The sequence below is a fragment of the Loxodonta africana genome, chromosome 8 (assembly GCF_030014295.1).
Source record: "Loxodonta africana isolate mLoxAfr1 chromosome 8, mLoxAfr1.hap2, whole genome shotgun sequence".
NCBI lineage: Eukaryota > Metazoa > Chordata > Mammalia > Proboscidea > Elephantidae > Loxodonta > Loxodonta africana.
This window is the reverse complement of record NC_087349.1, coordinates 82,925,083-82,952,995: the sequence shown is the minus strand read 5'-3', so window position 1 is coordinate 82,952,995 and position 27,913 is coordinate 82,925,083. Positions and strand designations below refer to the sequence as shown.

At 40.4% G+C, this 27,913-nt stretch overlaps 1 protein-coding gene across 2 annotated transcripts in view; it reads left to right on the top strand.

Moving 5' to 3' along the window:
• The window catches only part of RAPGEF5 (Rap guanine nucleotide exchange factor 5), a 274,113-nt gene that overhangs the window by 31,859 nt on the left and 214,341 nt on the right, over window positions 1–27,913 (top strand). The window contains exons 2-3 of one of the 2 annotated variants that reach the window (XM_064290063.1): window positions 17,716–17,766; window positions 19,498–19,604. In XM_064290063.1, the coding sequence (XP_064146133.1) occupies window positions 17,716–17,766; window positions 19,498–19,604 (158 nt within the window). Of the gene's footprint in view, window positions 1–17,715; window positions 17,767–17,845; window positions 18,517–19,497; window positions 19,605–27,913 lie in introns of those variants that run through there. The other variant, XM_064290064.1, reaches the window with a different exon arrangement.

Below are 27,913 nucleotides of genomic sequence, written 5' to 3'. Positions count from 1 at the left end.
TTCTTCTCGGTTACATGGAGTTGCTAGAAGTTGAAATCGACTTGATAGCACCCAACAAGTTAAGTTTAGAATTCTTTCTGAATATAACCATGTTCTCATTCTTTATGTATAGTTACATTTTTATCTGTGTAACTTTGTCTTTCCTTGTGGGTTTGGAAGTGGGAGTGGTGTGAGTGAGGTTTTATCTTGTTTTTAGAATTGCTTTTTTTTTTCTGGTTATAAAAGGGATACATTTAATAAAGAAAATTTGGAAGCTTGGAAATAAAAAAAAAATCTGCTAGTAGCCTATCACACAGAGACCATTATTATTAGCATTTTATCTATTCCTTTCTATTTGTTTTCTAAACATAGTTGGCCTTATACTGTTCAGTTTTACTTTTTTTTTTCTGCTTTTTACCAAAGTACTGCCATGTATTACAGGCTCTTTAAGATATTTGTAAATGGCTGCATAATCACGTACCTGGACAGGATGTGGGAAGTGGGGAGTGTGGGCAGGGGAGGGCTGGGGTGAGGGGGAAAACCAAAGATTGTAAAATCCTCATAAGCAGTAAAAATACTGTAACAGAAAGTCCCCTCCTCTATAATTCATAACAACTTGTGTTGCTTGATTCCTTAGTCACCTGCTTTTGGATTAGAGGGCATTTTATTTACTTTAGATCTTACATCTAGAATCAGAGAACTTTGAAAGGAACATCTTTTTAAAAATTAGGCTTGTGATTGACTCTAGCTGAGCTGATTAAATGGAGAAGAAATTAACTTTGATACCTAATTGCATACAGGCAGAAAGTAGAATGAAATGGAAGGTGTTTGAAGCGAAGTTTGATTAAAAAGAAAAATTGAAGAGATTCTAAAATTGGATCCCTTGTAAGTTTTTTTTTTTTTTTTTTTGGAAGTACCTCTCACAGTAATTATGTGTGAGGAGAAGGTGTGAACACAAAAAACGTGAAGTTGTTTTTGGATCTTCTGTATCAGAATACGTGTAAATTGGAATCTGAATGTGATTCCCCCTTAGAAGGTAAACAAAAGTAAAGGGGGGAGGCAAAATGTGCCCAGAATGTTTGGGGCAATCACAGGTTGCTTCAGTCTGAGGATTTGGTAAGAGATGTTTGGCCCTTTCTCCCTGTTTTACATCATTGACTGTTTAATGTCCTGCCTTTGGGGGCCAAGGCTGGCCCCTGCTTGACTTTCCCAACTAAGAAAGTAGGAGGCGACACCATGGCCAAACTTGATTAATATGAGTAGTTACAAGTCTTTACTAAGCAGGCCAGCAGGAGAGGTTCGGAGGAGTGAGTACAGTGTTTTGGCATTTTCAAGTGGAACTGCTTGTGCACTGGGGCAGCTTTTAAATTGACTGTTCTTGAGTAACATCAGTAAATGAGCTTTAAGGTGGGAATGGATATTTAGCTAATCAAACAAACAAAAACAAATATAGTATTAAAAAATTCTCAGATAAATTTGAGAAATGTTGAGTTAAACAAGTTTATTACTGCAGGACTTGTTTAGCTCCTTTAATATACTTTCATGCATTTTACATTTTTAAGGAAGGAGAACAGAGTTAAGCAGCATCTTCAAAACTCATTTTAACCATATAACCCTTTTTAGGAGTATATCTGTTGATATCTTTAAGGGCCATTATGATTTAGAAACATTTGCAGCAGGAAGCAGGATTTAATATTAGGTGGTATAGGTTAGGAGTCCCTAGGTGGTACATAACAGTTAAGCGCTTGACTGCTAGCCAAAAGCTTGGCAATTTGAACCTACCCAGAGGCGCCTCGAAAGACAGGCCTGGTGATCTGTTCCAAAGGTCACAACCTTGAAAACTCTACAGAGCAGTTCTACTCTGCATATATGGGGTCAGCATGGAAGTCAACTTAATGCCATCAGGTCGAGTTGAGCCCAACTCGTGGCCACCCCATGTGTGCAGAGTAGAACTGCTGCATAGGGTTTTCAAGGCTGGGACCTTTCAGAAGCAGATCACCAGGCCTATCCTCTGAGGTGCCTCTGGGTGAGTTCGAATCGCCAACTGTCAGCTAGTAGTTGAGTGCTTAACCGTTAGTGCCACCCAGGAACTCTGGGCATAATAGGTTAGTGCTTCTCAAACTTAAACGTGCATACAGATCACCCGGGGATCTTGTTAAACTGCTTCTTCTGATTGGGTAGATCGTGAGTGGAGCCTGAGAATCTGCATTTCCCTGTATGCACTCAGGTGATGCCGGTGCTGGTGATTGCTATCATCAAGAGATTGCAGCCCTGAAGACAGTATTTGCTAGCTGGTTTTAGTAGCATTCCGGGAACTTATACTGGAAGACCCCTAATGAGCAAGAATAACAGACTGGCAGTTGATGCTTGCTACATTATAGGGGAGATTTCCAGGGGAAAGCAAAAAGAACTAGAGATCCCCTTGAATTCCAGAACATCTGAGCACTGTTATGGTGACCTACGGGGTATGTGCTCTATTTCTTGTCCTGGCTAGGAGATCGCTGGTTATGGATGCTGGACCTGTAATGGGCTTTTGTGCTAGAATAGAAAGGGGAGGAGGAGGGGACGGTGTGAAGAAAGACTATCTATGATGATTTATTAGAGAAAATAAAGGATGTCTAGGCAGGTTAGTGGTGATATGGTGGTTAAGAACTTGACTGCAAACCAAACCTACCAGCCACTCCACAGGAGAAAGATGTGGCAGTCTGCTTCAGTAAAGATTTACAGCCTTGGAAATCCTATGGGGCAATTCTACTCTGTCCCTTAGGGTTGCTATGAGTCTGAATTGACTCAATGGCAGTGCGTTCAGGTTTTGTTTAGGCAAGTTAGAAGAGACAATTTAGTGAGAAGACTAGAAAGAAAGTGAGTCAGTAGAGGCAGAAGAGATTCTAGACAATTGTCAAGAAGTTGGAAAGTGTAAGGACATAGTCAGGACAAGTACTGGCATTACCAAAACCCTACAATACTGATTGGGCTCTTCCCATTTTAGAGGGGGACCCTCCAGAGAAAGTGGCCCTGTTATAAAGCCTGCACTTCATGGAATCCGATTTCAACAAAGGGAAAGAAGTGAAAGTTAAGGCGTCATAGATGGAAGCATGAAAAGGAAATATGTACAAGATGTTCACAAAAATCTGATTCTATAGTTAGAATGTATTAGAAAAGTAGAAGGAAATGAAAGAAGCCAGTGTGGCTAGGAAGTGAGCTTTCTGTGGACCTCAGACTTAAAAACCAGACATGTATGCAACAGGAAGGAGGGACACGTGACCCAGGATAAATAAAGTTTCACAAGCCTGTGAGACTCAAGTGCCAGGTAACCCAGGGCTTGTGAAGTAAGGGAAGGACAGCAAAGCTAACAATTTTATCTGCGATCACAGCAAGAAAAGAAGGAAGGCGTAGGCCTACTTCTTCTGGCAAACAGTGAAATCTTGACGGATGAGAGACTTTATTTCCATCCAGAGAATGATTTTTCAAACTGGAACTGCACAAGATAGGCAGAAATACATTTCTTAACTGCTAGATCACTTCAGGGGAGCTAGAAAAACCACCTTCCATGATACTGAAAGCCTGTCCATGGGATTATAACCTGCTGCTAGGAGTGTTTGCAAAATTGCGGGGGCTGTATGTAACATTGCAGGTGTCAGAAATTTTATAAACTTTAAAGTGCTTTGGAAGTACATAACAAAGAGAAACTCCAGCAGAGGAGACGAGAGCATATGAATGCTTTTTAACCTAAACTGTGCGAGAATTTGGAATCCCTGATGGCGTAGTAGCTAAGAGCTATGGCTGCTAACTAAAAGGCTGGCAGTTCGAATCCACCAGGCGCTCCTTGGAAACTATATGGGGCAGTTCTACTCTGTTCTCTAGGGTCGCTGTAAGTCAGAATGGACTCGACGCAGCAGGTTTGGTTTTTTTGGTTTTATGTGAGAATTTTAACATTTTGAAGTGGCAGGCATTCCAGGCCGAGAGAATATTGCGTACAAGAGTCAGGTATTTGAAACAACATGTTGTATTATTGGGTTTACTAATATTTGGGTATGCTGGACCCTATATAAAATAAGTTTTATATAGTCTAAACTTATTTAGATTGTGGTCTAGATTGGAAGCTCCTAGTTTAAAAGGAGTTAAAATTAGTGAAACAATTGCTCCCTCCTTTTTTTAATCTTGGGGGTCAAAAATTGATTTGAACTTTTTTTTTTTTTTACGTAAAATGTAAGTGAAGATGAAGATACATATTAAACAGTTTTGGAGGAAATTAAATTTCAGTGGGAGATAATTTTGGTTCAACATGAAAAGAATTCTTATCACTGTCTGGTAAAGCACTAGAATATTTTGATGGGGAGACGTATGGAGATTTTCCTGCTCTGTAAAATTTGATAACCTAGACCCTGGTAGACAGACTTTTATAAAGAGCCAGAGAGTAAATATTTTTGACTTTGTGGGCCATATGGTTTCTGTCACCGCTACTCAACTCTGCTGTTGGAGTATGAAAACAGCCAGAGACAATATGTAAACAAATAGGCCGGCTGTGTTCCAATAAAACTTTCTTTACAAAAACAGGTGGCAGCTGGATTTGGCCCATGGGTCCTAGTTTGTGGACCCCTGATGGAGAGTTTCACTTATCTTACATAGTATAGATGAAAACTGTGGAATGAGCCAGCGACCTCAGGAGGCCCCTTCTAGTGCTATATGTCTGAGGTTGGTTTTATGTCTTAGATGAGTAATTGCGAAATGAAAAGAACTAGAAGATCCTACGTTATCACTTACATTGTTTTGGAGCTTCAACAATTTATGTGCAAGTTGACAGGACACATCTAAGAGGCTAATTTGTTTTCAGATATCAAAGAAAGGAAGAAAGGTAGCTTTTCCAAGATTGTCTGGCTGGGGGTAATATAGGGAAGGAAAAGTAATCTATTATCCTATTGAAAGCTATCCACAAAGCAGTTTAATGTAAGTGTGTTTCACTACAAGGAAATAACTGATATTCTAGTAGGTCTTTAAATTTCAAAACAAGCACATAAGTCATTCAATGTATAAAAATATCCTTTTTTTTTTTATGTGGCCACTTAAGGCAGGAGGGAAAGGAAGGGTGGCGGAGGTGTGGCAGGGATGGCAATGGGTTTCATAAGTCTTGAGCTTCACCATCTGGTGTGAGAACCAATGGGTTATCAGGCATTATGACATTGGGAAGAAATCACATTGGAGGGTCGGCTTCTGCTACATACTGCAGAAAGTCCTAGATCAGCAGAAGGCATCAGTCCTTTGGAGTTTCTGAGGCTGCTTGAGGAGCCATGGCATACACATACGGATGGAAGCAGGAGGCATTCTATTTTAGTGGCCAATGTAGACAAGTGTTAAAGGGTTTCTGGGAAGAGATTAACCATGGGAGACTCGAGGCTTCATGGGCTTCGTGTTTGTGGTGGATTCAGGAATGAAGTGTGTGGAGCAGAGTTCGGGGCAAGGGCACAGCACAGAGGTGAGAATACATGCAGTCTGTATAGTAAAAATCAGACAACCTGCCCGGCCAAAGCTGAGAATTTGTAGAGGAGAAGTGCAGGACTGTGTATACCAGTAAGGAGGGCACTGACTGCTGGTTAGTTAAAGTGTTGGAACATTATCTGTAAGCACTCAGGGATTGGAAACTTTTTTTTTTTTTAATATTTGTATTATTTAAAAAAAAAATACGGGGATGTGTAAGGAGATGTTTTTTGGAGATTAATCTGATTTGTGTGAAGGCGCCTGGAGGCCAGTGTGGGCAGGGAGGCCAGCTAGGTTATTCCTTTGTGTAGCTGAGTAAGAAGAGTTATGGTGAGGGCAGTGTCGCTTTTAGGAAAGAAGCAGATGCTTACTTTGAAAGAATATTTGGCATTCTTGGGACTACTATTGTGGGGAGGAAGGAGCCCATTAAATTTTTTTATTTTGAATTTTAACTTTTTGTTTTGAACTAATTTCAGACTTAAAAGTTGAACGTATAGTACAAAGAGGGTGCTCTTTTCTCTTAATACCCTTCATTCGTAAACCTGTTGCCGTCAAGTCGATTCTGACTCATAGTGACCCTATAAGACAGAGTAGAACTGCCCCATAAGGGTTTCCAAGGAGCAGCTGGTGAATTCAAACTGCCAACCTTTTGGTTAGCAGCTGAGCTTTTAACCACTGCATCACCAGGGCTCCATACTCTTCATTCACCTTCCCTAAATGCTAACATTTTACAGGTTGTTGTTGTTAGGTGCTGTCAAGTCATCTCCTACTAATAGCGACCCCACTACCAAAAAACCAAACCAGTTGCTGTCGAGTAGATTCCAACTCATAGCGACCCCAGTACAACAGAACAAAACGTTGCTCAGTCCTATGCCATCCTCACAGCCATTGTTATGTTTGAGGCAATTGTTGCAGCCACTGTGATAATCCATCTCATCAAGGGTCTTCCTCTTTTTCACGGATCCTCTGCCTTACCAAACATGATGATCTTCTCCAGGGTCTGGTCCCCCCGATGACATGTCCGAAGTACGTGAGACAAAATCTCACCATCCTCACTTCCAAGGAGCACTCTGGCAGTACTTCTTCCAAGACAGATTTGTTAGTTCTTCTGGTGGTCCATGATTGTAAGAATGGCATGGGGGAGGTGTCTGACCTCCTCCAACCACGTAAGGGGGAAGGAGAACCAAGGTCAACAGCGCAAGGCTAACACCCATGAGGTAGAGGCCAAACAAGCTTCCTCTCTCTGCCATCTTTACTAATTCTGACACTAACTGTCCCTCCCATAGCACTCTCCACTGGGTTCGATAGTTCACTGCAGTGGACACACAGAACTCATAGACCATATCACAATTATGGGGTTTATTAGGGAAGTAGCAGTTAGAATTCAGGCTCAAGAATGCTCGGGATACAGTTCTTCTATCAGGATAGCTTTTCTCTAGCCATGTTTGCAGGCATGCCTCTCTCTGGCCCTCAGTCTCTGTCCAAAGGCATTCAGCTTCCTCTCTTCATGGGCCAGGAAGCCCACCACGCTATGTCCTGCTGACAGGTCTCTGCTGCTGGGTCTCTCCTTCCTTGTTGGTGGTGAGCGCCTCCCGCCCCCTGCCCCCTGCCCCCTGCCCCCTGCCCCCTGCCCCCTGCCCCCTGCCCCCTGCCCCCTGCCCCCTGCCCCCCTGGAATTGGCTCTCTTTTAAGGCAAAACTGACCAATTCCCTTGGTAGGCCACAATTACTCTATCACACAATCACCTGGGTGGCAGTTATCAAGATCATGGCTAGAAAGGCCACACGCAAAAGTAATTAATCACACTGCAGTGGTATATTCAACATTCTTTACCACCATGGAGCCCTGGTGGTACAGTGGTTAAGAGCTTTGCTGCTAAACAAAAGGCCATTAGTTTGAATCTACCAGCGGCTCCTTGGAAACCCTATGGGGCAATTTCTACTCTGTCCTATAGGGTCACTATAAGTTGGAATCCACTCGATGGCAAAGGGTTTTTTTAAGGTTTTTCGCCACCATAGCTGTAAATTCTTCTTCAGTTTTCTTTATTCATTGTCCAGCTTTCACATGCATATGAGGCAATTGAAAATATCATGGCTTGGGTCAGGCGCACCTAAGTCCTCAAAGTGAATTTCTTTGCTTTTTGACACTTTAAAGAGGTCTTTTGCATCAGATTTGCCCAAAGGAATATGTCATTTGATTTCTTGACTGCTGCTTCCATGGGCATTGATTGTGGATCCAAGTAAAATGAAATTCTTGACGACCTCAGTGTTTTCTCCATTTATCATGATGTTGCTTATTGGCCCAATTGTGAGGATTTTTTTTTTTTTTTTTTTTTGTGCTTCAGATGAAGGTTTACAGAGCAAATTAGTTTCTCATTAAACAATTAATATACATATTGTTTTGTGACATTGGTTGCTAACCCCATGACGTGTCAATGCTCTCTCCTTCTCAACCTTGGGTTCCCCACTATCAACTTTCCTGTCCCCTTCTGCCTTCTAGTCCTTGCCCCTGGACTGTGTACCTATCTAGTTTCAGTTTTTTTATGGGTCTGTCTTATCTTTGACAGAAAGTTGACTTAAGTACTGAGTTAAAAGAATGTCTGGGGGCCATACTCTTTGGGTTTCTCCAGTCTCTGTCAGACCAGTAAGTCTGGTCTTTTTTTGTGAGTTAGAATTTTGTTCTACATTTTTCTCCAGCTCTGCCCAGGACCCTCTTTTGTGATCCCCTGTCAGAGCAGTTGGTGGTGGTAGCCAGGCACCTTTTAGCTGGTGCTAGACTCAGTCTGGTGGAGGGTGTGGTAGTTGTGGTCCATTAGTCCTTTGGGCTAATCTTTCACTTGTGTCTTTGGTTTTGTACGTTAAGCTGTGAGGATTTTTTGTTTTCTTTATGTTGAGGTGTAGTCTTTCGATCTTCATCAATAAGTGCTTTCAAGTCCTCTTTGATTTCAGCAAACAAGGTATGTCACCTGCATATCTCAGGTTATAATGAGTCTTCCACCAATTCTTCTTTGATCTTCCTTATTCACTGTCCAGCTTTTGCATGCATATGAGGTAATTGAAAATACCATGGTTTGGGTCAGGCACATTTTTGTCTTCAAAGTGACATAATATAATTATCAAAACTAGAAAATTAACATTGACATACACTATTAACTAAAGATTCATTTGTATTTTGCTAGTGGCCTTACTAACTTCCTTATTCTGGTCCAGGATTAAATCCAGAATCACACATCACTTTTTGTTGAGCTCCTCCAATCTGGGACAGTTCCTCAATTTTTCTTTATCTTTTATAACCATGACGCCTTTGAGGTGTACAGGCCAGTTAGTTTGAAGAATGTCCCTCAATTTGAGGTTGTCTGGTGCGTCCTTGGAAACCCTGGTGGTGTAGTGGTTAAGTGCTAGAGCTGCTAACCAGAAGGTCGGCAGTTTGAATCCACCAGGTGCTCCTTGGAAACTCTATGGGGCAGTTCTACTCTGTCCTATAGGGTGGCTATGAGTAGGAATTGACTCGACGGCAGTGGGTTTGGCTTTTTTTGGGATGTGTCTTCGTGATTACATTCAGGCATCCAATTCAATGAAAATACCATAAAATTACCTTCCTCAGTTCATCATATCAAGAGGCAAATAATGTCAGTATGCCTTATTATTGGTGATTTCTTTGATTACTTGGTTCAGGTAATGTTTACAACTCTTCCCCAATGTAAAGTCACTATTTTCCCTCTGTACTTATTTAAAAAAAAAAACAAAAAACAAACCAAACCCATTGCTGTCGATTCCAACTCATAGCACCCCTATAGGACAGAATAGAACTGCCCTATAGAGTTGCCAAGGAGCACCTCGTGGATTTGAACTGCCGACGTTTTGGTTAGCAGCCATAGCTCTTAACCACTACACAACCAGGGTTTCCTCTGTACTTATTATCTTTATTTTTCTTTAATTATCTTTATTTTTCCCTCTGTACTTATTAAGATAGTTTGACAGGATGCAAATATCCTGTTTCTCATCGTACGTTTGTCCCAGTGGTCTAATGTGCATTGATGATTCCTGCCTGCAGTGTGTATTACTCTGGTGTTTGCCTAATGGCGATTTTCTGTTTTCTTCTTTCCATCTACATTTTATTAATTGGAATTATTCTGTACCTTCTCTATCAATTTTGTTTATATATCCAATTATGTATATCACTGTGGACCCATAGATATTTATTCTATGGGTTGTAATCCAGTAAGGGCCCCTCTTGGCACAATAGTTAAGTGCTCGGCTGCTAACCAAAAGGTCGACGGTTTGAACCTACCAGTGGCTCTGTGGGAGAAAAGACCTGGTGATCTGCTCCCATAAAGATTATAGCCAAGAAAATCCTATGAGGCAGTTGTACTCTGTTGTATAGGGTTACCATAAGTCATAATTGACTTGATGACACGCAACAATATAATCCAATACTTCTGTTATTTATTTTCTTTTCAAATTGCCCCAGATTTGGCAAATGGGAGCTTCTTCAAGCTGGCTATCATGAAAGGGTCCACCTTTGAGTCCAAGGGTGACTGGGTAGGTTGGTATTAGTACAAGTAGGGAATTCAGTGAAAATTGGAAATAAGTAAGCTTGAGAATTCTGCCATTGTTTCTAAATCTTTAGTAATCTGATTCTTAAATTTTAAAGGGTTTTCTGTGATTGCATTAACCAGGGAAGCCCACCCTGGTAGTCAAAACTATTCTCTTGTTTGTAAACAGAGTTGAAAAGAAAGATATTTTTCCCCAGGACGGTATAACATCAAATTGATGACACTTTTGGGGTTTGTTGCTGTTGTACCTAGTGTGTATACATTTTCCCAGAAGTTGTTCATTATTGCTGATTCATCTCCCTAGGCAGGCATGATTGTGAAATATTTATAAATCTTCTTACTACCCACTTTCATTTTATACGTTAGCTTTTAAATAGGGCAAACTTGTTTATACTAGAGTGGAGTCCTTTAATAATGGGAAGTAAAAACTAAGTTTAATGCTGTGGATGCTATTAAAAGGATATACCCTTTAAGAGGTATGTAGGTGCTATGCAGACATAAAGGTCCTTTGGCTTAGGGCTATGTCTCGGACGGGGTATGTAGAAAACATTGCATGAACAGGTGCAAGGTGGGATTTACTGAAACAGTGGCTCTTTGTTCTATACAAACCTGACTTGGAGGCTCACCCAGAGATCCATATGCTGTTGATCTAGTGACTTGTATCTTCACTTCCCTCAGAACTCAGCAGAGCGTGTGAGGAAGGTGATGTTTGAAGAGTGCTCCAAGCCTCTTAGCTCAAGTGGATGATGAGGGGTTTAAATTGCTATTCTCAGCCACTTATTCTAACACAATTTTACTCACCCTTGGCTGTATTTTAGAACCACCTGGAAAGCTTGAGGGAGGACAAATACCCAGGCCCCACCCCCAGAGATTTTAATTCAGTTGGTCTGGATTGGGACCGAAAACCAAAAACCAAACCTGTTGCTGCCGAGTTGATTCCAGCTCATAATGACCCTGTAGGACAGAATAGAACTACCCCATAGAGTTTCCAAGGCTGTAAATCTTTACAGAAGCAGTGCCACATCTTTCTCCCATGGAGTGGCTGGTGGGTTCGAATCGCCGACTGGTTAGCAGCGAAGCATTTAACCACTGCACATCAGGGTTTCCTAAGATTGGGGCCTGGGCACCTGTTTTTCCTCTCCCAAAGCTTCCCAAATCGTTCTAATGTACATCCAGGTTTGAGAACCACTGGATGTCCAAAAAAACGCCCAAACCTGTTGCTATCGAATCGATGCGACTCATAGCAACCATATAGGACAGAGTATAACTGCCCCATAGGATTTTCAAGGAGCAGCCGGTGGATTCGAACTGCAGACCTTTTGGTTAGCAGCTGAGCTCTTAACCACTATGCCATCAGGGCTCCTAAGCAGACACTATTTGTGACTTCATAATACAGTTAGATGTGCTTGTTTGTCATATTACTCTTAAATCAGCACATTTTATGTTATAAAATAAAAGTATGGAGCAGCAAATAAAAATAGTCTTGGGTTGTGAACTCACAGTTTCTTAACTTTGCCAAGTGTAGTTTTGTCATCTGTAAAATATGACTAATAATAGTACCTACCTCATAGTTTTGCAAAGGATTAAGTGCTATGATGTATTTAAAATAATTATTCTCTGGCATAGAGTACAAACTCAATTATTAACTATTCTTAAATAAATAACATGTAACATGTTTCAATATAGTGGTGGCTTTAGAATCAATCAAAATTATCTTTCAGTCCTGGCTCTGTAATTTCCCAGTTCTCAGACCTTAAGCAAGATACTTAATTTTCCTGACCCTTGGTTGCACAGTGGTTAAGATCTAAGGCTGCTAACCAGCTGGTTCTTGGAAACCCTATAGGGTAGTTCTACTTTGTTCTATAGGATTGCTATGAGTTGAAATTGCCTCGATGACAATGGGTTTGGTTTGGGTTTTAGGCCTTGTTTTAGTTATCTAGTGCTGCTATAACAGAAATACCACAAGCGGATGGCTTTAACAAAGAGAAATTTATTCTCTCATAGTCTAGTAGGCTAGAAGTCCAAAATCAGGGTGTCAGCTTCAGAGGAAGGCTTTCTCCTTCTGTCGGCTCTGGGGGAATGCCCTTTTCATCTATCTTCCCGTGGTCTGAAAGCTTCTCCACACAGGAACCCTGGGTCCAAAGGATGCGCTCTGCTTCTGCTTTCTTGGTGGTGTTGCTTTCTTGGTGGTATGAGGTCCCTTACTCTCTGCTGGCTTCCCTTTCCTTTTGTCTCCTGTAAGATAAAAGGTGGTTCAGGCCACACCCCAGGGAAACTCCCTTTACATTGGATCAGGGATGTGACCTGCATAAGGGTGTTACATCCCACCCTGATCCTCTGTAACGTAAGCTAACCTAACCTTGCCTTATTAACCACAGGCAGAGATTAGGGTTTACAATTTACAGGAAAATTACATCAATCACAAAATGGAGGACAGCCACACAATACTGGGAATCATGACCGAATCAAGTTGACGCATATTTCTGGTGGACACAATTCAGTCCATGACTGCCTTCTTACAGTAAAAAAATTTAAAAAAAAAAAGTTGCCATCCAGGCAGCTCTAACTCGTGATGACCCCATGTGTTGCAGAATAGAGCTGTGCTTGAGAGGGCTTACAAAGCCGTGGCCTTTTGGAAGCTGATTGCTGGATGTTTCTTCCAAGGTTCCTATGGGTGTTTTCAAACCACCAACCTTTTCTTTAGCAGTCAAGTGCTTAACCATTTGTGCCATCCAGGGACTCCAAAGTAGGAATAAAAAAAAACATTGCTGTGGAGTTGATTCTGACTCATAATGACTCTATAGGACAGAGTTAGAGCTGTCCTATAGGCTTTCCAAGGAGCGCCTGATGGATTCAAACAGCTGCGCTTTTGGTTAGCAGCCGAACTCTTAACCACTATACCACAGGGTTTCCTATAGTAGGAATAGATAGCTGCAATTACTAATATGGAAAAGTGCTTAAAACGTAGCGGGTGCTCACTAAGGCTTTCTGTCACCTTCGCTTTCATTCCATTTTCTTAACGCATCACAAGGCAGTAGAAAGATATCATTTTGAGAATATACTGATTTTGGTGTGGCCACACTGTGTTGAGAAGATATTATTACAAATGGTCTTTGTGCCTATGACCAATGTCACAGGCACATCCTTTTGAGCCCCAAGGAGACAGTTGTGGGCTGCATTACAACCAGAGCTTGCAAAGAGTAGTGATCTGCCCTGCGTCTTCGTCTCAACAATTGGCTTATGTTGCCAGTTTTCGTTATGCCTCACTTGTGATGACTCTGTAATTCTGAGACCTGCAAACTGGCAGGGATTCTGTGCTTTGAGCTTTGATCAAGCTTTGGTTGAGATCTAAATTTATCCTTGTTGTTGTTGGGTGCCATCAAGTCGATTCTGACTCATAGTGACCCAGTGTAACTAAGTAGAGCTGCCCCACAGGGTTTCCTTGGCTGTAATCCTTATGGAAGCAGATTGCCAGGTCTTTCTCCCATGGAGCTGCTGGGTGGGTTCAAACTGCTGATCTTTTGGTTAGCAGCCCAGCACTTACCTGTTGCGCCACCAGGGCTCCTTAATTTATTCTGGAGCTTAAAAAAGCACCCACAGTCTTAGAACCCCACCGGACAGCTTTATACACCACAGCCTTTACTGTCTTCTATAACTTCTTATCACATGTGGCTACCAATTACTGATGAGGCTTTTTGACTTCCTAGGATTGTAAGACATTCAGGTATAGTTATTCCACCTCTCCATCTTCATATTCTGTTTGATCACCTAGAATGGGAAAAAGGACTATGACTGAAGGTGACAGAAAGTTGTACCATGAACTGAATTCTTGAGTTGTCAAATGAACGTAGTAGTTCTTGTTGGTTCATGTTTGTAATAGGGCAGGTCATACTTCTCTGGTGATTGAAGTTATTTAGTCTTTTTCTTTTCATTTCTATCACTTCCTAGTAACTGAATATGTTTACTCCATGAGCATAGTATTAAGACATCTGCTTTAAGGGTGATGAACGATGTACCTTAAGTCTATCACATGGTTAAGCAAGATATTCTCAACAACTCTGAAATGAGTTTCATGCTTGGTTCAGACCCAGCCTTGAGTCCATAGTTTAAATTTAGTGAATACCCAACTTAAAAAAAAAAAAAAATGAAGGCAATATATGGTTGCTAAACAATTATCCTTTTGAATTATGCCATTTTTTCCCCTGGAAGTAGATTTGTGAAGATGAAAGGGTTGCACTTCTCTAATATATATTTAAAAGATGAGATTTGACTGGAATCATGTAGGGAGCCATTTTCTATGGTTCATTAAAATGGAAAGGAAGAGAAATCAATTTGAATTAAAATCTAATTTTATTTGTATTATGACTATTCTCTCAGTGGTATGTATTTTTCGTGAAAGAATCATTGCATGTAGCTTAAATAATTCTAGGAAAATGGAAATATAGGGAAAAAAGAATTATAACCTTATCTGGGCATGATATTTGTGGGAAAAAAAATGGCTAAAACACCATGTCAGAGAGGGCACTCTTTGCTTAAGGAGCACTGAGTTTCTGTTAAGGGTGATGGAAAAATTGAGAAATGGATGGTAGTGATGGTTGTACAATGTGAGGAATGCAATTAATGTACTGAATTGTATATGTAAGAAATTTGAAACAGCAAATGTTCTGTTGTATATATTTTTACTGTAATTAAAAAAAAAAAAAAACTGGAAAGAATACCCTGCATCTGTTGTTGTTGTTAGGTGCCTTCGAGTGTACCAGATATCCAAATTGGTAGGAAAATCAGGATCAAGAAAGAGAATTCGTGGGTTTAAAGTGTTTTTTAGATCATATGTCTTTTGGTAAGTCAGTTTCTAAATCGGGGATGATATCTTGTTCTCCTGTTTGTTTCTGGAAAAATCTGCGGTGCCTGACAAGGAGCTCAGTAGGTGCTTAGTAAATGTGAAATGGATGGAAGTAAGTTGCCACAGGAATGATTAGGTAAAGCCCTGGAATGGTGAGGGGAGAAAGAAAACTAGGGAATTTAAAGATGGGCCGAAAGCTCTGAGTAATTGTATGTTCGGGTAAGAATGCTGACGTTGAGGGGTGTGTTTTCAGGAATGGTCTGGTATGCTCTTACAGGCAAATGCTGGGAGAGCAATTCTTGAGGTAACTTAACAGCAGTGCTTCTCAAGCTTCTGCAAGCTGACCCGTGGTATTCCCCTGATAAAATTAAGTATAATCCTTTCCCAATTCCTAGTATAAATGAAATAATGGGTAGAATATTCCTCCAGGTTCTTTTTTCCTTAAGTCTTTGGCATTTGCTATTTTTGGTCAATATTGAAAACTACCACGAAAAGATCTCTACCAAAGTACAAAGTTATGTTAGTTATTTTAAATTTCACAAATCCATGCTCTATGACATTCCACAAAGAGCACCGTGGCGTCCTGGAGCTCAGCTAACAAGTTTGAGAACCACCGTCCTAGAGTGTTAATGAACAAAGCTCCCCTGGTACCACTTGAGAAGAGGGCTTCACAGGAGCTTCTGACAACAAATCTAGGTATTATGTCCTGTAAAAGACAGTTCTTATTCTTGATTCCCTGTTGGCTTGTAGCTTATCTAACACCATTATCTATTCAGTGTATAAGAATCCCATTGCTTTATTTACTCACCTTACAAATCTTTTGAAACAAGCCATGGGGGAAGTTTCTGTTAAGTGGGACTGTGTGAGTGTAACACTAGTGTGGAGACAGCCAGATTTAGGTTGGCAGCAGAAAGAAAGGCAAATGGTTTGTTTTCTTTTGGGAAAGTACCCCGCCCAGGTTTTTAGAACTTGTTTGTACCTAAAAGCTTTCTTTTCAACTAGATCAAGTATTTGCTTTTCTGAGCTGACTCAAGCAGTTAGATGAGCAATAAAGTTTGTCAGTTCTGGTCTGCCATATTGTGGTTTAAAAGTTTCTCTGTTTAGAGAAAAAAAAAAAATTTCTCATGATGATTCATCTTCATACAATAAATCTGGTACATATACCACAAGTTTTAAATTGTTAAGTATTTCAATAAATGAGTGTATTACATAGGCCTAGACACAGAAGGGGTAGTCACTGGGAATGTATAGACTAGATCAGAAAGAGAGTTGACATTTTATTTTAATGTATTGGAAGTGCCAATGGCCTGTCTACCTTATAAAATTGCCTTTGAAATAAGTTGCAGATCTTTAGCAGAGTGTACCAATCAGCATTTCTGGATAAAGAGTCGATACATTTATTTCAGTTTAATAGAAGATAAGTAGTGTGGGGGCCACGTGAAGTGGGGAGGTTCTGCTGTAGACAGAAAGTTTGCGAGAAGATTCTGATGGAGGAAAGCAATGACAGGCAGGATATGTTTTGTAAATTTAGCAAATTATTGAAAGAAGTGGAGGCGGCAGGCTAAAAACAGTGGGCTCTCAAAAGACAGCAAGTCTTGGAATAGAGGTGTAAAGAGCTTTAAACATGGGTTGGAAGCTCAGTAACTGTTAGTTTCTCCGTGCTTTTTCCCACTCTGCAGTGGAAAATGATAATAGTTCCCTATTGTGCTTAAGCATATATGGGTGATGGTGCTGCTTACTGGATTGTAGGAAAAATTAGCTCCTACAATTCAAATCATTCAGCAAATACTTATTAAGTTATAAATATGTAAATATCTATAAGCAAATGAATAGAAAGATAATCTTGATGTGAGGTTGTACCCTAAATGCAGTGACAGTACAACAGCATAAGCTGCCAGCACTGCCCTCAAGGGGAGAATGTGCACACAGGAAGACAACCACCAACACAAAACAGACCAGGAGCTGCCACACAAACAGCAGGTGGGAAGAGCTTCACCTGGGAAGGGACTGCACAGACCTGGGCTGTGATGCCAGAGTGAGATTCAGGAAAGCATCAAGGAAGATGGCGGGCTTTCAAATAATGTGGAGAAGAGTGTGAGCAGAGGCAGGGATTTGAGTGACAGGTTCTTCCGACACACAGATGTTGCTAAATCGAAGAGGCCCTGTAGGGAGATGGAAAGAACATAATAGAAACCCGTTGGAACCAGATTGTGGTGGACCCAGAAGGCCAGACTGGGGAATTTGGATTGACTCACGTAAGGAATAAGAGACCTACTTTAAGTGGAGGGGTGGTATCGTGAGATTTGTTTAGTTCAAGTTTGCAGGATGGCCTGAAGGGGGCATCACTGGAGCGCAAGGAAACCTGTTGAGACTCTGAAGCAGCAGTTCAGACGTGTAGTGATGAAGGCCTGAGTTAGAGCGACTGGAGTGGAAATGAAAAGGAAAGAAATGGAATCAAAATCTCGATAAGAATAGAATGTCAAGTAAAAAACAAAACAAAACAATTTTTCTATTGTACTTTTGTCTGTAGTGCTCTGTAGATTGGGGGCTCCCAATCTACAGAGTAAAACCCAGTAATTTTTTTGGTTACTGGGTTTTACTCTGTAGATTTGGAGCCGTTCAAATGGCATATCCTTTCCCATTATATGAATTGTGGCCTGATACTTACATTGAGCAAGAATAAGGATGCTAATTCCCTATGGCCTATGGCTTGAGAATTGGGCTAATTTTTTTTTTTTTTTGCATGGACAACCACTGGGCCTGCCACTATTGCATACATTTTGCCCTTTTGTTACAAAGATTGATTTGGTTCAAAGATTTCTACTTGGTTCTAACTTTTACCCGTTTCTTTCTTTTAAAATAGACTCTATCACGGAGAATTTCCAACCCATATCTTGACCACACTCCTTCCCAGGTATGATTCTCTTCTCTCTTAGTGCATGTTCTATAACAAGGATTCACCAATTTTGGCATAGAATGCCCTAGTTACAGCTGTTCCCTTTGATCCTAACCTCATGGAGTTTTGGAGGGTGCTGCAGTGCTCACACCGCCACCTTCAGCTGGGGGTGGCATGACATAAGGCGTTTGAGATGCTCAGATGATGAACTGTCTGATAGTACAACATTCCCTGTGTGCTCATTGGTAAGGAAAGCTGAGGATGCCTTCACTGTGTTGTGTCAAGGAATTGTCAGCAAAGACGTGCATATTTTTAAAGAATAACAGGCACCTGTGAGCTTTGCGAAGGCAAGGGACGTTTTCTACCTCGTTCACCACTGTAACCCCAGCGTCCAGAAAGGGGCCTGGCACTTGGTGGCTGCTCATTAAATGTTTTTTGAATGACTGAATGAACTAACGTGATATCAGGACTGGCCAGGTGTCAGCTGACTCACACCTCTTTTGTGGTAATACTTCCTGTCACCTGAGTTGTTGCAGTTTTTTGTTTTTTAATAGTTTTAACATGCTAAAAATAAGTTATTTCCTGGCCTCACTTTTTCATCAGATTCTGTTTAGGAGATGATCGCAGGAAAATGGGAGAAATATTGAAGAAGCATAAGGTTCCCTGTCAAGTTACAATCAATATATTATCAATCTGTTTGCTTTGAGAGAAGATACAAAATATTTCGTAGGCTCTAAAAGAGTGCACCAAGAAACAAGTAAAAAATATGTAAGTGCCCACCCTTAAAATATACTAATTTTCGTGGGCCCTTTCCTTATGAAGACAGCTCATTTTCACTTAGTTTCCTTTGTGAAACAGCGTTGTATGTTAGCGGAACGTGCCAATTATGTAGGAAGGAGGTCATATATAAAGTAGGACCTAGAGCTCTCTAGAGGAAACCCTGGTGGCGTAGGGGTTAAGAGCTATGGGTGCTAACCAAAAGGTTGGCAGTTCAAACCCACTAAGTGCTCCTTGGAAACCCTACAGGGGCAGTTCTACTCTGCCTGTAGGGTTGCTATGAGTCCAACTGGACGGCGAGTTTTTTGGTTTTGTTTAGAGCTATGTAGAGCTAAGAAATACCCTCCTTCATGCTCCAAGAATCAGAGACTTGTATGGGGGAATTAGAAGATGAAAAAAAAAAACAAAATTTTTATCTGATGGTTGGAATCATGAAGTAGATGAAACAAGGGCGTTTGGAATTAACTGTGAACTCTGCAGTTGAGTGAAGCTGAAACGCAAAGCTGACAGCAGCCTGTTATCAAATTGTGTCATGTTTCAAGATGTTCACAAGATAGGGGAAAAAAAGAATTATTTTCACATGTTCCAAGACTTTTCCATGAGTATTTTATCCATAGGGCAGATTTAATACGTGATATAAGTATTTTTCAATTTGATGTATTGATAGACACATTGTAATAAAAATAGTGGATATTTTATACCAAAAACCTTGTTGTAAAAGGAGATTTCATCTTTATAGCTAAATAAAGCAGCCTAGCATTTGGAAAATAGTGATAGTAGCTTAATAGCATAAATAGACCAATAGAAGAAATAAAGACGGTAAATGTAGGTCTGTAGATACATAGACTAAAATATAAATATAATTATAGGGATTTGGTGTTGATTTTTTATACATAGCATGTTTTTGGTAGCTCACAAATTATCACATTTGCAGTTCTGAATTTATGGTGAATGCTTGTCTTTTCCATTTAGATTTATGGAGAGAGTTCTTCTTGTGCAGGAAAAGCACTGAGGAATATTATTATTGTTCAGGCAGCTGACCTGATAAAGGACAGAGTGAACCTCAAGGGATTTTACAGGTAACACAGTTTTCTAACACCTCATCAAAAAATTCTCTTTGAGGAAAAAAAAAAACAAACTTATGTTACAATTGTAACCTTGATCAAAGAGAGATGGGCAATATCAATAGTAGTAGTAGCTTGTTAAGGAGCCCTGGTGGCGCAGTGGTTCAGTGCTCAGCTGCTAACCGAAAAGTTGGCAGTTTGAATCTACCCAGGGGCTCTGCAGGAAAAAAGACCTGGCAATGTGCTCCTGTAAAGATTGCAGCCTACAGGACATATCCCAGAAGGGTCTAATCTCTAAAATTCATAGAATACTTCAACACCTCAACAACAAAAAGACAAATAATCCAATTAAAAAATGGGCAAAAGATATGAACAGACACTTCACCAAAGAAGACATTCAGGTGACTAAATAGACATATGAGGAAATACTTGAGATTACTTGCCATTAGAGAAATGCAAATTAAAACCACAATGAGATACCATCTCACCCTGATATTACTGGCACGAATTAAAAAAATAAAAAAACAGAAAATTACAAATGTTGGAGAGTTCATGGGGAGATTGGAACTCATGCACTTCTGGTGGGAATGTAAAGTGGTATAACCATTGTGGAAAACAATATGACACCTCCTTGAAAAGCTAGAAATAGAAATACCATACAATCCAGCAATCCCACTCCTAGGAATATATCCTAGAGAAATAAGAGCCATCACACAAATAGACATATGCACACCCATGTTCATTGCGGCATTATTCACAATAGCAAAAAGATGGGAACAACCTAAGTGCCCATCAACAGATGAATGGTTAAACAAATTATGGTACGTACACACAATGAAATATTATGCAACAATAAAGAACAGTGATGAATTGGTGAAACATCTGTCAACATGGATGAATCTGGAGGGCATTATGCTGAGTGAAATAAGCCAATCACAAAAGGACAAATATTGTATGAGACCACCATTTTAAAAACCCAGGGAAAGGTTTCCACAGAGAAAAAAACAATCTTTGATGGTTATGAGGGAGGGGAGGGAAAATCACTAGGTAGTAGAGAGGTGTTAACTTTGGTGAAGGGAAAGACAACACACCATATAGGGGAAGTCAGCACAACTTGACCAAACCAAAGTCATAGAAGCTTCCTAGACACATCCAAACACCTTAAGGGACCGAGTTGTGGGGGCTGAGGGCTGAGGGCTGAGGACCATGGCCTTGGGGGACATCTAGGTCAATTGGCATAACATAGTTCATAAAGGAAATGTTCTACATCCTGCTTTGGTGGGTAGTGGCTTGGGTCTTAAAAGCTTGTGAGCGGCCACCTAAGATGCATCTATTGGTCCCATCATATTCGGTGCAAAGAAGAATGAAGAAGACCAAAGACACAAGGAAAATATTAGTCCAAAAAACTAATGAACCACATGAACCACAGCCTGCACCAGAAGGCTAGAAGAGCCCAGAAGAACTAGATGGTGCATGGCTACCATCACTGACTGCTCTGACAGGGACCACAGTAGAGGGTCCTGGACACAGCGGGAGAAAAATGTAGAACAAAATTCAAACTCACAAAAAAAAAAAACCGGACTTACCGGTCTGACAGAGAGTAGGGGAACCCCCAAGATGATCGCTCCCAGACACCCTGCTAACTCAGAAGTAGAGCTACTCCCGAAGTCCACCTTTCAGCCAAAATTTAGACAGGCCTATAAAACACAGTAACACTCCTGAGGAATGTGCTTCTTAGTTCAATCAAGTATACGAGACCAAATGAGCAGCACCTGTCCAAAAGCAAAGACACGAAGGCAGGAAGGGACAGGAAAACTTGATGAATGGACATGGAGAACTCAGGGTGGAAAGGGAAAGGGAGACAGTTCTGACACACTCTGGGGATTGCAACCAATGTCACAAAACAATGTGTATACATTTTTGAATGAAAAACTAATTTATGCTGTAAACTTTCACCTAAAGCACAACAAAATTAAAAAAAATAAAAGATTACAGCCTAGGAAACCCTATGGGGCAGTTCTACTCTGTCATACAGGGTCACTGTAAGTTGGAATTGACTCAGCAGTACACAGCAAGAACAACAGGAACAGCTTGTTTGTTTTAAGTGTCTATTTGGAATACTAGTGGTGACTTTTCATTAACCTTAGCTGTGGATTTAAATTGGAGTCTTGGTTCTAAAGTGAAGGTATGGAATCCCTAGCTATAAGTGTGGCTGGACACCTGAGAAAGTCTTTGCACTGATTCTTCTAAGGTATGATACTTTATAATATTTTTATTGTGTGTGTGTATGTGTGTTGCACTGGGACTCCCATAAATGAAGGTTCTCCTTCAGACACCTCGTCAAGGCTCTTCGAGGACTGGTGGGAGGCCCGCAGACAGAGAGAATGAGGATTGCTGTTACTCTCCGGGGAGAAGTAGTCCCGCAGTAAGAGTGAGGTGGGAATTCCTAGGGATGCAGTTCTCTGCCTTAGCTGGTGAATAAGGGCAGAGAGATTAGAGTAAACCAGTGCCTTAATGGCCAGTTTTAAAGTACAGCTTGAGCAACAGAGTGGTCACTTAGAAAGTGTGGAGCACATGTTTTTATCTCATGGAGCAGTTAAAAGACAAAAAACAAAAGTGAGTTATGGTAGCAGTGACAACAGCAACCAAAATACATGTATGTATATGTAGGTATGTATACATACGTGTATATATATGAGTTCATGTGTGTGTATATAATTTAAAAATATATATGTATATATGAACATGTGTGCATATATATAATAAAAAAAGGGTCACAGGATCTGATACTTCTTAGATATAACCAATCACCTAATAGGGTTAGTTTTTTTGGCTTGAAAACTTAGAGTCATAGTCTCATGGGACAACTTGGTCAGTTGGCATAATATAATTCATAAAGTTCACATGCTATGTCCTAGTCTGCTGAGTAGCATCTGGGGGTCTTAAAAACTTTTGAGTTACCCTGCTAATTCAGAACTGAAGCCATTCCTGAAGTCCACCTTTCAGCCAAAGATTAGACAGGCCTATAAAACAAATAATAACATGTGAGGAACTTCCTTCTTAGTTCAATCAAGTATACAACACCAAATGGGCAACACCTGCCCAAGAACAAAGACAAGAAGGCAGGAAAGGACAGGAAAACTGGTTGAATGGACACAGAGTATCCAGGGTGGAAAGGGAAAGGGGGATAGTGCTGACACATTGTGGGGATTACAACCAATGTCACAAAACAATTTGTGTATAAATTTTTGAATGAGAAACTAATTTTGCTGTTAACTTGTACCTAAAACACAATAAAATTAAAACCAAAAAACTTTTGAGTGGCCATGTAAGATACAATTATCGGTCAGTAGTTGTCTGGAGCAAAAAAGAAAGAAGGAAACCCAAGATTCAGAGAAGGAACTGATCTACAGGACTAATTGTCGACATGAACCATAGGCTCCTCTACCCTGAGACCAGAAGAACTAGATAGTCCCCAGCCACTACTACCATATCTTCTGAACAAGACCACAATAGATGGTTCCTGATGTTGTTGTTAGGTACCTTTGGGTTGGTTCTGACTCTTAGTGAGCCTATGCACAACAGAACGAAACACTGCCTGTCCTGCGCCATCCTCACAATTGTTGCTATGCTTGAGCCCATTGTTGCAGCTACTGTGTCAGTTCATCTCATTGAGGATCTTCTTCTTTTTCACTGACTCTCTGCTTTACCAAGCATGATGTCCTTCTCTAGGGACTGATTCCTCCTGACAATATGCCCAAAGTATGTGAGATATAGTCTCACTATCCTTGCTTCTGAGGAGCATTCTGGTTGTACTTCATCCAAGACAGATTTGTTCTTTTGACAGTCCATGGTATATTCAATATTCTTCACCAACACCACAATTCAAAGGCATCAGTTCTTCTTCGGTCTTCTTTATTAATTGTCCAGCTTTCGCATCCGTATGAGAGAATCAAAAACACCATGGCATGGGTCAGGTGCACCTTAGCCCTCAGGGTGACATCTTTGCTTTTCGACACACTTTAAAGAGGTCTTTTGCAGCTGATTTGCCCAAGCATCTTTTGATTTCTTGACTGCTGCTTCTATGGGTGTTGATTGTGGATCCAAGTAAAATGAAATCCTTGACAATCTCAGTCTTTTCTCTGTTCATCATGATGTTGCTTATTGGTCCAGTTGTGAGGATTTTTGTTTTATGTTGAGGTGTAATCCATACTGAAGGCTGTGGTCTTATGATCTTCATCAGTAAGTGCTTCAAGTCTTCTTCATTTTCAGCAAGCGAGGTTGTATCATCCGCATAACACGGGTTGTTAATGAGTCTTCCTCAATCCTGATGCCCCATTCTTCTCAGATTATCTGCCCAGCATATGATTGAATAGGTATGATGAAAGAATACAACCCTGACTCACACCTTTCCTGACTTTAAACCATGTGGTATCACCTTTTTCTGTTTGAACAACTGCCTCTCCATCCATGTACAGATTCCTCATGAGCACAATTAAGTGTTCTGGAATTCTCATTGTCTGCAGCGTTATCCATAATTTGTTATCTACACAGTTGAATGCCTTAGCATAGTCAATAAAACACAGGGAAGCATCTTTCTGGTATTCTCTGGTTTCAGCCAGGATTCATCTGACATCAGCAGTGATACCCCTGCTTCCATGTCCTCTTCTAAATCTGGCTTGAGTTTCTGACAGTTCCCTGTCAACATACTGCTGCAGCCGCTTTTGAATGATCTTCGGCAAAGTTTTGTTTGCATGTGATATTAATGATATTGTTTGATAATTTCCACATTGGTTGAATCACCCTTCTTGGAAATGGGCATAAATATGGATCTCTTTCAGTTGGTTGGCCAGGTAGCTGTCTTCCAAATTTCTTGGCATAGATGAGTGAGCACTTCCAGTGCTGCATCCATTTGTTGAAACATCTCAATTGGTATTTTGTGAATTCCCGGAGCCTTGTTTTTTGCCAATGCCTTTAATGCAGCTTAAATTTCTTCCTTCAGTACCATTGGTTCCTGAGCATATGTTACCTCCTGAAATGGTTGGATGTCAATTCTTTTTGGTATAGTGACTTTGTGTATTCCTTCCATCTTCTTTTGATGCTTCCTGGTCGTTTAATATTTTCCCCGTAGAATCCTTCAGTATTGCAACTTGAGGCTTGAATTTTTTCTTCAATTCTTTCAGCTTGAGAAATCCTGATATAAAGAGAGAAAAATATGGAACAGAAGTTCAAAAATTCTCAAAAAGTCTAGACTTACAGGACCCACTGAGATAGGAGGAATCCCTGAGACTATTGCCCTGAAATATTCTTTAAGCCATGACCCAAAACTATCCCTTCAAGTCACCTTTTAGCTAAATAGCAGGTTAGATCATAAATTAATGAATATTGCCCATGAGTACTGAGCTTTGTTAGAAGATCATTTATATGAGACCAAATGGTCAACAAATACTCTAAAAGCATAGATGAGAAGGTTGGGGGAATGTGAGACTAGGTTCATGGTAAAGGAACAACCAGAATGTAAATAATGAGAATGTTGATGCGATGTGAGGAATGAAACCAATGTCACTGAGCAATATGTGTAGGAATTGTTGAATAGGAACCTATTTTGCAGTGTATACTTCCACTGAAAATACAGTAAAATACTATTAAAAAAAACAAGAGAGTCATGGGAGTCAGTATAGATTATCAGCTTTTTATTTTTCCAAGTAAAGACATTAAGATCACCCCAAACTCTACCAAAAAAAAAAAAGGAAAAAATCATATTATTATTATCGTTGTTCTTTTTTCAAGAAATGACATTGTAATACTGTTAAGAGTAGGAAGGGTACTGAGAACAAAAGATGCACAAAAAGTTGGGAGGTTTATTAGTATACAGGATATTCGTTTAATTAAAGTTAGCTATATGATATTCCTTTTTTTTTTCCCATTTGCCACAGATGAGGAAAAATTTCATCATGACCTGGTTTTGGAAGGAAACTCCCTTTTTATTAAGGCATAGTTTACATTCAGTAAAATGCAAAAATTCGAAGTGTACAGGTTGATGAATTTTTAATTATTACACACTTGTATAACTGTTATTCACATCAAGATACAGAGGATTTTCCCACCACCAGCAAGTTCCTTTATGCCCTTAACCAGTCAATAACCATGCCTTGTAACCAGTTTCTTTTTAACATCAAAAACATGGCAGAATCTGTATCCTTCAAATCAGAAAACCAAATCCATTGCCCTCGAGTAGATTGTGACTCATACAACCTTATAGGACAGAGTAGAACTGCCCCATGGGGTCCAAGGCTGTACATAAATCTTTACAGAAGTAGATTGACACATCTTTCTCCCATGGAGCAGCTGGTGGGTTCAAACCACTGATCTTTTGGTTAGCAGCCAAGTGCTTAACCACTGGGCCACCAGGGCTCCTTTCTGTATTCTTAAACCCAGACCCATTTGCCGTCAAGTCGATTCCGACTCATAGCAACCCTATAGGACAGAGTAGAACTGCCCCATAGAGTTTCCAAGGAGCGCCTGGCGGATTTGAACTGCTGACCCTTTGGTTAGCAGCCGTAGCACTTAACCACTATGCCACCAGGGTTTCCTCTGTATTCTTAAAGAAAAAAAAAGAGCCATTAATTAAACAGATACATGGGGAGAGGGGAAGACTACAATGAATTAACAGTTTAAAATCTGATATTTAATTAGTCATATTAGCATATGTTTGGAAAATATGCCATAGGTTAGACATTATTGATTCTGTTTACAAACAGTGCTTTTGTGTATATGGACTTGTGAACCGCTTAAAAAAGCTCCAAGATCCATCCTCCTGCCCCCAGCAGGGATTCATGGCTTAAGGGCTGGGACGTACTAGTTTCTGTCCTCTACCAAGTGGACATGACAGGAAGAAAGCCCGGCTGTGGTCGATGGTTGGACTGCTTCACATAGAGCCTCATCTTGTTTTAAATAAATGATATCAACTTTAGACATTGTCTGATGTTTCTTCATTTTTTAAACTGAAGTTGTGTGTATAAGTTTTTGAGTCTAGTTGTGAGCAAGCTTGTAAGGATTCATTTTAGCTGTCACTCAGGGCTATGTGCAAAGTCTATCATTGTTCTCAGGTTTCTTTCTTTGTTGTGGTCTCCATGGATATAGACTGAAGAAAGAATCAGAAAGTGTACATTGATCAGGTTGATGGATAAAGAGCCATCTATCCAAGTTATATTTAGTGGGAATAGAAATGGGGAGAGAGCATATGCTTTGCTATTTTAGGTCCCTGATGGTTGGGCCAGAACCTCTTTTGTTTTATAATCTAAAGACTGATTAACATTCTGAGTTTAAAGAGAAAGTGCTGGTATAATTGCCTGGAGTGGATCATTTCCATTTGTCTAGTAGCAAATTGAGATGACATGTTGCCTATGTACCATGTGAGGATTCACTTTCAAAACTTTACAGTGTTTTCTGTCTATTTTATACTATAGGAAAAAATCATACTGGTTTCTGAGACTTCATTCCTTTACACAAATTAGTCATTAAATACCACCACCCATTCGTATTGGAGATTAGGGGCCTGTTTGTACTGCCATGCATTAATTGCTAAAAACGTGAACTGAGACAGAAGGGGACCAAGAGAAGCCAATGTTTTAATTCCAGAGATTGGTAAAATTTATGTTTGTCACAGTGGCCTTGTAGCGAATCACCTCCATGACACAATGTCCCTACCTAGCATTGCAGCTGTAGTTAGATCTACATGTACGGGGAACAGCTTCTGGATACAGTACAAGGCTGAGAATACAGTGGGGTAAAATCTGCTGTTGGTATTCAGATTGCTCCCTTCCAACCATCTCTGTTTTCTTCCTTGCTGCTCTCCCCTGAGTCCTGTGAATGTAGGCATTTTTACCCATTGTTGCAGATATGCTCAGCAAGTTAGAGACTAGGAGTAAATGCAGAGAGGCAGCTCACCTCATATTGTTTGCTTTGGTGATATTAATGATAGTGGTTATCCTTATCCCTAAAGTTGTTTTCCTTGGTGCAGATGGATCATTGAAAGTGGTTTGAAATATAACCTGATGAAGTTGGGGTGGGAGTAGATAGGGATTGTGTGCGACTGAAATAGTAGCTTGCCCTGAGTGTGGGGCCCAGTTATTAATTAATGTTCTCATGGCAATACTGTGTTTTAGCATATTGACTCAGTGCCCTGCCCTTTAAAGCAGAGGGAGCAGTTCCCAATGAGGAGGCAGAGCTAGGGGCTTAGGGCCTTGCAGCTGTAAGTATGGTCTCTGGCATCACCTGTTAAGAGATGAAGACTCTCAGGCCCCATCCAGCCTACTGCATCA